Source organism: Brachyhypopomus gauderio, chromosome 5 (assembly GCF_052324685.1).
Source record: "Brachyhypopomus gauderio isolate BG-103 chromosome 5, BGAUD_0.2, whole genome shotgun sequence".
In the NCBI taxonomy this organism is placed as follows: Eukaryota; Metazoa; Chordata; class Actinopteri; order Gymnotiformes; family Hypopomidae; genus Brachyhypopomus; species Brachyhypopomus gauderio.
Genome location: NC_135215.1, coordinates 7599656 through 7612432, shown reverse-complemented (window position 1 = coordinate 7612432; position 12777 = coordinate 7599656). Strand labels below are relative to the sequence as shown.

The following is a 12777-nucleotide window of genomic DNA, read 5'->3' as shown; positions in this document are numbered from 1 at the left end:
GAGAGACCGTCTCTCTGAAGAAGAGTGGAGTGTGACAGAGACTGTCTCTCTGAAGAAGAGTGGAGTGTGACAGAGACCGTCTCTGTGGTGTGGTGATGCTGTCATTTCAGCATGTACTCTTTGTTCCAGTAAAAGCAGCACCTGTGCACATTCAACAGTGAAACCCATATTCAGTCTAACAATGAACCAGTGTAAGAGAAAAATACATGTAATTCCATTATTCAGGCACCTAGAGCATACACACACACACACACATGAAAAGAACCCTGATTGTAGTTATACATTTTCAGAGTGGGTCCACATATACAAAGGACCAAAATGGGTTCTTTTTTCTGAGGTGAAAGCCAGGAACTGGGAGTTTGGTAAATAACCAGGAGGAGTAGATAGTGACAGAGGGGCCATTCAGAGGCCCCAGTGCAGGTATGTCAAACAAGCCTCTGTTTGTGTAAGCTAGGAAACTATAAGCCACAGGAGCAGCAAAAAGCCAGAAAGGTTCAGACATTTCCAAATGTCAAAAATACCTCGGATTCATGTTTTAAAGACGAATCAAAACAAAAATAGGTTTTGATAGAAAAGTTTTTATTCTTTTCATAGAAAAGTATTTCTTCATTACATTTTATAAGCAGAGAGATCCATGTGTATGAGACGCATGAAGAACACCATGGTGCAGAATGACAGCCTGTGCCGAAGTGACTTCAGTGGCATGCTGGGAGACGGACACGTCTGCTCTCGCGTCCCCGTTGTGCCTGTCTGCACCAGCCCCTCACACACTGCATCCCCGGGCCTCATAAAGAGCCTTTATCTGCTGCCCGTGTGACTGGCGTGATGAAGGCCCCACTCCACACCAGCTGTACCCACCACAGCAGCTCCGCAGGTGGGCATGTCTGTGTCCTCGCTGCAGGAGGGGCCCAGCACAGGAAAAACTGCTGAGAGTAGAGGGGTCAGTGTGGCAACAGGACACACACTGAATGTGGCGAATCCACTTATGAAAAACCAAGACTTCCGGGGCTGTAATGAGCCCCTGTCCTGCCACACAATTAAGAGCTTTTAAAAATGTTGAATATGTTTTCTTAAGTAGCTTTCCCATATGTAATGACACTAACCTATGCCCGGCTTCCAAACACTGGGCTGAATTCCCTCTGATGAAGAACAGTTTGGGTATGCTATTGTTTTCCAGGTTTTTATTTAGGAATTATTTAGTAATTACAGTGTTCACAAAATTGCAATGTCTTTTTCATAGAAGATTGAGGTGTCAGCTTGTTACAAAATCTCACGATCCAAAATTTGTTTGAGCTATTTCAAGATTTATGTAACTAAAGAAATATGCTATTGTTCTTGTTCTCGCAGATATTAGTCTTTGCATGTATGCATGTAAACATCGGTATGTGTCACTTTGTATGCTCAAGGTAGCAAGAAACGCTGACTTACAGATAACACAGCCTACTCACTTTGATAGTAATCCCTCCTCCATAAGTCTGGCATTTGTCTAATGGTTAGTCCATGGAATCTTTTGAGTGGGTAGATGTCTTTTGAAGGGTAAATTCAGCCATTAAGCAACGCAGTACTGATATTAGTACTACATAATATCCATTATAAATGAGAACATACTCCCCTGTCAATCTTTTTTTTAACAATCGCTTATGACAGGTCCGTAAAAAGACCTCCACTTACTTACTCTCTACTCCCCCTAGTGGTTAGATACAGACGCATGGTCTGCATATTGTAACTGTAATTGCTCAAAGGTCAGACGCAGAGGTTTTCTTGCCCAATTTTGTTTTCCTCCTGCATTGCTAAACATTTCGTGCAAGCAAATTAAATATGTCAATACTTGGCACCCACAATAAAAGTAAACAAACCATAATGATACTTAAATATTCTGTTTTGTAATATAATTAATAGATTAAAATCCTTTTCATTCTATAGCCTGTTATTTCAATTCTCAGTTTACATGAATAAAAAGAATGTCAGCGTGGCAGCTACGTTGAAATGCAGTCCACATGCTGTTTGTTGTCTGTGGACACCAACCAGGAGGCTCAACAATTGCCTTCTTCATTTATGCAGGGATCAAAATGCCCCCACGGCACAGGAGGACCAGGCTTGACAGACCCAGGCAGACATGGTGGCTCCCTCCGCGTTCTCACACGCAGACACGCTCGCCTCATTTTGCTCTTACGCCATTACATGTTGCTTCAGCCACTCGTCGGACTCTGTGGATGTTGTTAAGTATCTGAGGGTTTGACAGAAAGCCTTATGGGCAAGATAAGACCCCACACGTATGTGTGTGTGAATGGAAAAAAAAATACACATTTACAGGTCGCATATTTTATGCCGCTTGATATATGTATCCACAACCAGAATTAAAAAAAAAACTCATTAAGTAGAAATATGTTGAAATTCCTGCCGCTCGTGTAAGCTTGTGTGCAATATTTGCAGTGTAAAGAGGGTTACATCTGGGAAATAAGGGATTTGTAAATTATTTGTAAATTCCATATACACCCTTGATGAAACTAACTTTCATATCACACGTTGTGTATATTCTTTAATGCTGTTGCAACATTAGAATGGACCCCTAAAGCGTTACAGACACGCACGTGCTCAGAACGTGTTCCACTATCGGACAAACTGGATTCTGCAGCTGCAAAGGACCCTGCGCGGCTCGTCCACATGCACGAAACACATTTATCACATAAAAACGGCGCTTTAACCAGTTGTCAACCAGCCCCACATAGATGCGTATACATAAACAAAAATGTTTACAAATAAAAATACATTTAATCCAAACAATGGTATGTCAAGTTATTTATTTATAAAAAAGGGGCATTAAATAATAAAAACAAAAGTGCAACACAGCTTTTAAACGTCTCACCTGACAACCAAATACTGGTTCGAAGCCCACAAAACGTGTTGCTAAACCTTTACACGTGAGCATTTCACAGCATTTCAGAGAAACTCAAAAGATGCTTTGATCTCTCCGCACGTTGCAATGATTCATACAGGCTAGTGGTTTGTAAACTTTATAATTATAGCCTAAACATATACAAGCATGGCGCTGGAAGTTCGTTCGACTTCAACTGAACTGAGGAAGATCGGGCCCATCTATTCTTCCATCATGTTTATAATGCTTATATTCAGTTTTAATCCAGTAGATTATACTGTGCTGTGAATGACGACCGCATTAGTGTTCTTCACGCAATTATTGTATCTCGCTAACGAAGTTCTGTAGCTGGCACTGTTTTCTGACTGAAAGGCGACCCCCCCAGGTCTGTTTTATAAAAGAGAGAGAGAGAAAAGGACAGAAAAAAAGACTGGTTGGCGCTGATCGTGAATATTCAGTGGGCGGGTAGTCATCAGCTTGTGTCGGCGCAAGCTCCAACGTGACAGACTGGAACGAGCATCTGAACCAGGAGAGAGCAGGTCGAAGAGTGATAGCTGTGCGCAGATCCTCAAGCTCAGACACGCACGACGGTGCAGCCGCATGGGGACGATGAGCTCGCCGCTTCGCTATAGGGTCTCTGTGCACCGTTCATTTAGTCCTCATCTGCACCACTGAACGGGGACTAACCGCAGTGGATTTTGTGGCATTGTGGAAAGACGATATCGACTGAATCCGACAGACTCGTGAATTGCTTTATGGGAATCAACATTTGCGCCGGATCTTAGAAATCCTCACAGACCTGCGCTGCTTGGGCTTTAACCACGCATCCAACTCGCAGCTGCCCACACCGCACAGCCTCTCTTGCAGAAGGAATTATACAAGCTCACAAGTTACTGCCGAGCACGGGGGTGCCTGCCTAGTCATATGGACTAACTGTATTCTTATTTATTACTTGTCGGTACTGTGAATATATATTTCGTCCTCAATTTTTTTTTATTTCGTTGGCAAACTCAACCAGCTGCTGCTGTCGCCGTGTCCGTCTGATCGTTGAGGGATAATGGACATGATACGAAAGGTAAACTTCAATGTAGGACTCTACACATCTGCTGGTCGGTGTCGTTCTCCTAAATGGTTATGACGGGGATGGCCGTGATTTCGGTGGCCAGGTCAACTGGGAACCAAGTTGGACGTCTGGACAGTTGGGTACACAGAACAGCTGGCGATGGCACACTCTCGCAGACGCATTTAGGCAACTAAACTGCTTGTTCATCATGTATTTAGGAGTAGGGGTAGTGGCGGGTTCTGGCCGGGGACGTATGTTCGCCGCTCCCCCCTCCGTCCTCCGCTGGTCGTGTGAAGTTCTAGTGGTTTCTCCGCTGGTTAGCTTAGCCGCCGGGTCTCGCGCACGCTGCTCTTCTCCAGAGTCGAGCGCGAGACGTTCGTGTGGAGCGCGTGAGCGGGGAGAAAAAAAAAGCCGATTCCAGCGAGTCGGTTAGCCGGCTAGTTACCTCAGATTAGCCGAGCAGATATACCCGACCGAGCAGCTCCCGTCCTCGGCTCTTTCTTTACACCCCGGCTGTGACGAGACGGCACGGTTGTGTCGTTCGTAACCAACTGTGGTCGCAGAGTAGAGGCTGAGTGGTATCAAACGCTGCTAATGAAGGCGGGCAGCTAGCCCGCGAAGCTCGGACAAGGCCGCCGCGCCGAGAGGCACTTGCGGCGTAACCGCGTCCAGTCACGGCACAGGCGCTGGATGTGTGTCGGATACTAGCTAGGACAGTCAAATATACGTCCCGTCGTTGATTAAAAACATGTATTTCAGCTGTATGTTTCCGAGAAGAGGATAGTATCCCTCAGCCAGTCCCATTTGATTACAGAAATGTTATATTTGTATTTCTAGCGGTTGACTTAATCAGGGTGTTTTGTCTAGTTGGAGGCGCTGAACTGTCGCGTCCGAAAGAAAACTTGCATAGATAGGATAGATCGCTAGCAAGTAATATGTAAACTTTTACATGACGGATTTACAAGGGCATTTATATGTGTACATAGACTAGTACATTACATATTGTGGCCCAAGCTGGTTTCCTCCTCTTTTGACCAGTAAGGATGTAGTAGGACGTATAGTTGTTAAAGTTGTCCACAGCCAAAAGCAGTGAATTGGCTTGTTAAACCTGCTGAGATTATAGCCCCTCCATCGGGCCCTACTACTCCGCCCCCTACCGCTGCCAAGTTGGCCTTTTTGTGATTGTGATTTCTAGAAAAATGATATGAGGACATAATTGTCAGTGCTTTCTACCATTCTCAGTTACTTTAAAGGCCCCTCACAGCTCATACAGCTGGTGAATGATGTAAGGCACAGGCCATAAACAAACTCCAAAAAGGGTCATACATTAACCTAACAGAATCCTTGTGGGTTTGTAGTTTACGACTTAAGAAACTTTAATATGTCTCCGTATAACTGTGGAAGGGAAAATAACTCCAGGTCATTGAAACTAATTTCCTTCTTCCTCTTCCTTTTGTGCAGCTGCATGCCAAACCACTGAATTGTTAGTGGATATAACTTGTAGGTCACACTGACAAAGACGGTCTAAATTTGGGCATGCAATTAAACTGTTCTCTGCTTGTGTTGTCTTGCAGTGACTCTGGACCTGTGGTTGGGTTTCACCATCAGGTTGGCTGTCCTGTGTGAAGACTGAAAAACAGGCACTAGCCTTTTCCTCCTTGTGGTTACTTATGCTCAATGAGGTCTCTTTCTGGACCACTGCAGGATGGATGGTGTTGAATTGACAGTTCTCGTTTGTCGCCATCAGTGCTTGCTTCTCTGTGACTGCATCTTGTTCTTTTACGTTTATAAAAGAACACCCCCACTCCTGGGCTCATGCCCTACATACTGTATCAGTAACTGTTTATAAGGAAAGTCCAAGGAGGGGGTACTTCCACCAACCCCGAGACTCTCTGGAGCATATTGTTTGTCTACCCCCCCCCCCCCCCTTTTCCCCCCTCATTCACAAAACAACTAAGAGTTTACATTTGGAATTATTCTAATTTATTTATTTTTTGAGATTTTGTGAAGATGTCCAAAAATTCTACCAATGGCGTGGAGTTCCTGGCCCCTCCTCCACCAAAGAACGTGAATGGCTCTGGTTCGGACTCGCTGTTGGGTGAGAGGCTTGGTGCGGAGGTCCCAAAGCGACGTCACACCATGGACAAGGACCTCAAGACGGCCGAGCACCGGTTCTTTCGCCGCAGCGTCATTTGTGATTCCAACGCCACGGCGCTCGACCTGCCCAGTAAAGCCTGTATCCTGTCGCCTCCCCCGCACGGTGACTCGCTGACATCTCCCCTGGGGCTGGCCTCCGCCCCAGGTGTGAGTGCCGAGCCCTGTGCCGTCGTGGCCGTGGTGGAGGCTGTGGTGGAAGAGAGGGCGGAAGGAGAAGCTGGTCCCCTCACCAGGGTGGAGGAGCAGGGCCTGGGAGTTCAGGCTGCTGGTGCAGGAGACGGTGAGCTAGGCAGGTCGGCGGTGGCGGTGGCGGTGGCAGCGGTCGGTGTCGCGGCCGTACGGGAGCAGGATGAGATCGAGGCCGAGAAACAGGAGGAGGAGAGGGGTGCGGCAAAGGCCCGTGCCGAAGCCGAACAGAGGGAGGCGGAGAAGAAGGTCCAGGAGGACGAGGAGGTGGAGACCAAAGCTGTGGGCACCTCGCCGGACGGTCGCTTCCTCAAGTTTGACATTGAGATTGGACGTGGCTCTTTCAAAACTGTCTACAAGGGCCTGGACACTGAGACCACTGTGGAAGTAGCCTGGTGTGAACTACAGGTAAGAAAAGACTGGTTCATGTGTCCCTGTTAGAAATGTCATAAAGAACATATCTAATATCAGAAAGGAAACTTTCCTTAATGCACTTGAATCAAATTCCAAAATGCTGGGTCAGTGAGATGTAGTATGACCTCTCAGTACCTAGTGATGTTGCTGCTGTAAGACATTCAAGATACGTTTGCTGTATTTACAAGAAAGGCTTACGTTGTTGAAATGGAGTAGTATAAAACCAGATGCTAACTTTACAGCAGTCTTCTCACCCTACTTGGTTTCTGTTATTTTGTGGTTACATTTCTCACGGTGCCATAGGTCAACTGAAGGAGAGAACTTCAGTTGTGAGCTAGTCAAAGAAGACTTCATAGCATGGTGGCTTGACTGACAAATAAACCTCATACTCAGCATAAAAGCACTGCTAACTAAATTCCCACTTGAGAACCCATCTTGGAATTGGGATTATGGGATTATAAATAACAAGGCTGCAAATGACATTCAGTCGGATCTCATTATGGATTCAAACGTCACAAGGCCGTCTCTCTCAGCATAGCCTAGATTTTTCTCTTGTAGCACATTTGTTGGTAGCCTTAAAAAAGCTAGTGCTCCTTTGACCTCTTGCTTGAATGCTGCAATGGAAGTTTTAGATTTTTAGATGGTCTTCATGGACATGATCTATCAGCCATAATGGTCGGAAAGAGAGGGTCTACTTAAAGCCTTATGTGTTACATAAACTTCTGTAAATATGTGGATTGGAGCTTATAAGACATGGACTAATCCTGCAGTGGTTGGTGACGTCACAGCCTTTGACCCTGTGGTGTCTGAGGAGGGTGTTGGGGGCTGGAGAGCAGAGGCATGTGGCACTGTGTGCTCGTGTATCTTGGCACGTTCCCTCAGTAAGAGGGTGGAGGAGGGGCCGTGAGGTGGGTGGAGTGCTTTGCTGGGGGTGTGTTCTTAAAAAGACCAGTCCTAACGTCAATGCAGGCCCTAAAGCGAAGATTGGCACACTAGTTTGAGGTTTGGGAGCCAAACTGGCCAAAATCGCAGGTTAATGGAACTGCACCAATACAGCCAATCACTTTTCAAGTATTATGTACGTAAATTATTCTGTACATTTATTAAAATTAATGTCTTTGGACTATTTTTTGACTACCATAGGCCAGTAATAGTAAACAGAGCAAATAAATTGAGCTCTTGTTCACTTTTGCTGTTGCCTGCAGGGCTGTAAGTGTATAATAGTAAACAGTGTAAATAAAAGGACAGAAATTTGGTGTTGTCTGCAGTGTTATAACTTGCTAATGATAACGACAATCTAACTAAAAAGCACATTGCTGTAACAATTCAAACTGCTAGCTATGAGAAAGTAAATGTTCTGAATAACACATGATCGTGTGGTCAAATCATGTGTGATATTGGAGACTTGCAGGTTTGAGGCTTTGAGAAATGGCAACTTTCATGGTGTTATTGATGTGTTTGTTGATCAGGCAAGAGCACAGGTTTGACTTATGTTCATAATGTGCACAGAATCAGTGAGACAAAGTACTTTGACCCAACATGCTGGTAAAATGTGTCCAGGCCTACACTGGCTTGTCCCTTTCCAAAATGAATTCTGTTGTAAGGCAGTCTGCTCCTTTTGCAGGTCTGCTGGCTCATCAGACAGGTCATGGTGAACGGTCAAGTTGAATCAGAACATGAAAATGATACTGAAACTCTGTCTTCAGTCGTGATATTTTGTCCTTGTGCCAAGCCTTGTCACCACTGCAGTTTGCGGTAATGGCTCTCGCACAGGAGAAATGCACAGGCTTGATCTCGGCAAGTCTCACTCAGATTCCAGCATTGTTTGAAATGCATGAACGCCATCATAGCACTCTATCATAAGTTTATCTCAAGCTTGCAGTTTTGTGTTGAGAGCATTAAAAGGCTATGTCGCTATAAATAATCCACTGTGACTCTTCTTCTTCCTTTTGTGTCATGAACAGTCCAGTTTCCAATTGTAGCTCATAAAAACCTTTCAGTACTGCTGCTCAACTTGACTCTGTGGCTACAGCTAACATAAATAAACACGCGCTGTTAAGTGATTGTACTGTTCATCAAGTTCAACTTTTTCTTAGAGTTTGGCAACAACCCCTCGTTTCTGTCCACACTGAGTGTTTGCCATCAGTTCCAGACTGGCCGAACGAGGCCTGTCCAAGGGTCCAACCAAGCACGGGAAAATATCTGTAGCACTAGTGGTGTATGTCGATGGGAGTTCAACAATCACTCAAAGATTCAACACCTGTGATGAACCCTACAAGTAGAGCCACGTAAATCTTTTTTGTGCTCTGGTCTCCTGCAAAAAGAAAAAATGAAGATACTGCTTTCAGCTGTTCAAGTCTTCTCCAAATGTCGGCCTATTTTCCCAATTCTGTGGCTGTCCGCTACAGATTATCTCACCAAAATGGCTGTCCGTACCTGCCCAGTGTGATCTGTAAACGTTTTAGCGTGATTGGGTACATAATGCTTTCGGATTCTTGGTGCACAGCTGCTTCTTGGAGCAAGTTAAATGAGTTTGTGGTTTATGTCTGAGAAGAAATGTGCCATTTTCTATCCAGGAACACAGGGCTCGTACTATCCACCTTGCATTTCTTGGACAGACTTATTTTCATGCAAAACGTTAGCTAGTATGCACATTAAGCGTGACTGGGAAACTGCCCCAAACAATAGCAAGAAAAGTAACTGTACTGAGTGGCAATAAAAGATGGTGAATAAGACCAGGAAGCGTCCTGTAAGGTTTTGCCCCTATACTTGGCTGTTTACGGGCTGGACCAAATCACCAGGCAGGTGATGTTTTGCGCCTCTGCACTAAGAGGGTCAGACAGCAAGTGAGGGCAGCTCAGGTTCCTCCCCTGGGGGGAGAGAGCGCATGTGCAGTGAGGGGGTGTGGGGCAGTTAGGCAGGGCTGGGAGGAGGGCAGAGAACTCTGGTTTATGTTGGACACCCCCCCCCTCCTTTCTATCCTCAAGATGTTTTTTTTTATGTTGGCTGGTGAAAAGGCTCAAAGCGAACTCTATTTTAATCGGTCAGAGGAGTAATAGTTTTTTTGGAAGTTCTGAGGTTTTGAAGGAGAGGAGGTTATCTAGTCAGCATTGTTTGTTGGAAAACTACCCCCAACACCCCCAGTGTTAGTGAAATAGTGAGTGTTTCCATGCTGGTCTTTTGTCAGAGCTGTTGTTTAGCTCGTGTGGTAACCGGAACCTTTTCCTAGACTCCATTGATTCAGTAGTAGTTCTCACATATTGATCTATTTTAATGTTTCCATCTTCTTCCATTAAGGCCTGTATTTTATTTATTTTTTATTTCTCTCCTTTCTGAGATGGTGCAACTCTGAGTATGTTGCTACCTCAATCACTGTTTGGATCAACCAACAACTAACTGATTTTGGGAAAATGTAGCTATGCAAAATATGAGAACTTGCATAAAATTTTATTGATTCTCATGAATGTATTTATTATAAAGTATGGTAAAACTGGACATACTCTCATTCCAAATTTCTAACCACTGAGGGAGAAGGGCATTTGATTTCTTTAGTTTTGTAGCCAGAGAATAATGTCCTAGACTGGCCACCTTACCTCACACCACTGCACATGGCCTTTAATGTGAGAGGATAAGGCTCTGTTCTTGGGACACATCCAGTCAGATCCCTGGTTCTTTGTGTTCCCTTTAATAACGATGGTAGAACCATGACAAAGCAGGTAAAGAAAGAAATGTCTTTCTCCCTGCCTCATGCCAGGTATTTTCTTCAAAACGTATCCAAGAAGGTAGGTTACAGGCCAGTTAGCCCATATTACACCCACACCACAGCCATTTTGTATTTATTTTTTTGTTTCCAGCTGCGTAAGCACCCAGGACCCACATTGCTGTGCATTGCTTGTTTGTTTCTTTGCCTCCGTTTCCAGTTTAAAGAAGTGCAGAGGATTCATGAGATGTCATGGAATCTTAAAACCTGATGTTAAATGACTCGTCTTACAAAGGTTGAACATTTTAAATATTCCTTTAAGATGCCTGTTGATTTTTGACCTTGTGGCACTGTAAGTTCTCTAATCTTGTAGATGTTTATCACACTGAATTTAGTCACACAGTTGTAGGAAGTTTAAATCTTTATCTGACCCCCTTGCCCTTTTCTCTGTATTATTCTCTGAATTGCAAAGTCTTTCTCTTGAAGTCTCACCCACATACTACAGCACATGTGTGCGCACACCCACCCAACGATTTCTGAATGCCCGTGCCTCTCACACGATACATTGTTCAAATCAGGTTTAGCTAAACTAAGTAAAACTATGTCACCCTTGTGCAGTAATCTTTTATGAATGTGCCAGATCTGCGATATCAGTGAGTAGGAATTTGTCAGGGGGAAAGGGGGGGGGGGGGTCACTCCGGGGAGCTCGGACAGACTTGCCCATGGGAGCAGGGGGGTGGGGGTAACTCCGGGGAGCGCGGACGGACTTGCCCACAGGAGCAGGGGAGGATGGCGTCATCTGTGAATAATGTAGAGGATGTGAGACGAGCCACTGAGGAAGAAACTCAATCCCATGGATCACAGCCACGGCCATTTCCCTTCTGATTGTTGAAATCCATTTTTGAGGAGGGAGGAAGACAAAGAGAAGGGCAGCACTTCCTACATTTGCAAGCTGTGTTGTCTTTCTTCTTAATGTATGTGTGTGTGTGTGTGTGTGTGTGTGTGTGTGTGTGTGTGTGTGTGTGTGTGTGTGTGTGTGTGTGTGTGTGTGTGTGTGTGTGTGTGTGTGTGTGTGTGTGTGTGTGTGTGAGCCCAACCAAGGCTGGGAGAAAAAAGTTGCCGTCCCGATTAGAAATGCACTGAACTGCTTTGTCTTCTTGACCTGATTGGCTTGCTTTGGGTTTCAACACCCCTTTCAGTGGATGTAGATTAACCTTCTTAACTGATGCCGAAAGATCACAGACTTTAAAGAGACAGTCCTGTCTTACCTGATTGGGGCCTTAAACTGTTGCTTTTACAATGATAATTCACAGCATCAACATGCAGCATTATTTTCACTGTTAAGAATAATACTACAAGATACTCCAACATTTGGCTATTAACTTGCTTATATCAATCATAAGATGAAAAAAAATGAGTCACTTATCCACACAAATTGAAACTGTACGTGCATGTTGGCTACAGCCCAGCATTAATTCAAATTAATTCAGTGCTAGATTTTACAAAGTTCTGTTGTATATGATCTAGGGCCTCAGGGAGTGGAGGGTTTGCACTTTGACCTGGGGCCAGCGTGCACACTTAATACAGGCAAAAAGAAGCAGAGGGCCTGCTGTAACTGATGGGATGCAGCAGCTCTCTGCTAAGATCACGTCTCACACAGAGGAAGTGACTAGTCAGGCATGTGTCCAGTGGGGAAGCCGGCACTGCCCAGCGGAGTGGCCCCTTTAAACCCCGGCGCTTGCCTAAATACTTCTCGCCTAACGTAAAGCAGGCCCTACTCCCTCAGAAAGAATGTGTAATCTTTTGTAGCTTTCCACGTCTGGGTCTGACATGCAGAGTGCGTTGGCTTGCCAAGACTTGAACCCGCACCCCCACCCACCCCCAAAACTCCACTCCTCCCCCCACAAATCTACCCTACAGCATGTGATGAGGTATACTGTAATTCCACAGATTTCTTCAGGGTCAAGACTCTGTGAGGCCTGTGAGGAAAAGATGGTTCCGCCTCTCTCTCTCTTTTCCCATTCTTGTCTTTCTTCTCTTTCCCCTTCCCCTTTTCTTTCCTTTCTGTTTTTTTCTCTTGTTCGTTTCATTGTAGTTCTTCACAATCAGGTTAAGTCTGTTAAAACTTTATAATGGTAGGGTGGTAAATTTTTCACACCTCACTCCTGCCCCACCTCTCTAGTTTCACACCTCACTCCTGCCCCACCTCTTATTTCACATCTCACTTCTTCTCCCTTTCCCCTGCTGTCCCTGGTTTCTAATCTAATAATGTCTGGTAATGACTGATAATAACAATGGTATTGGATCTAACATTTAGGGATGCACCGAAAATTCGGCCACCGAAAATTTTCGGCCGAAATGGCTTAAATTTGCATTTTCGGT

General features: G+C 44.9%; 1 protein-coding gene across 20 annotated transcripts in view; it reads left to right on the top strand.

Annotated features, from left to right (window-relative positions):
• The first annotated feature begins 3275 nt into the window (after nt 1-3275).
• The window catches only part of wnk1b (WNK lysine deficient protein kinase 1b), an 80985-nt gene continuing 71483 nt past the window's right edge, over nt 3276-12777 (top strand). For 9 of the 20 annotated variants that reach the window (XM_077005306.1, XM_077005300.1, XM_077005309.1 and 6 more), the window contains exons 1-2: nt 3277-3950; nt 5513-6689. In XM_077005306.1, the coding sequence (XP_076861421.1) occupies nt 5949-6689 (741 nt within the window). In that variant the 5' untranslated portion in view covers nt 3277-3950; nt 5513-5948. Of the gene's footprint in view, nt 3951-5512; nt 6690-12777 lie in introns of all 20 variants that reach the window. The other 11 variants (XM_077005297.1, XM_077005295.1, XM_077005308.1 and 8 more) reach the window with 3 other exon arrangements.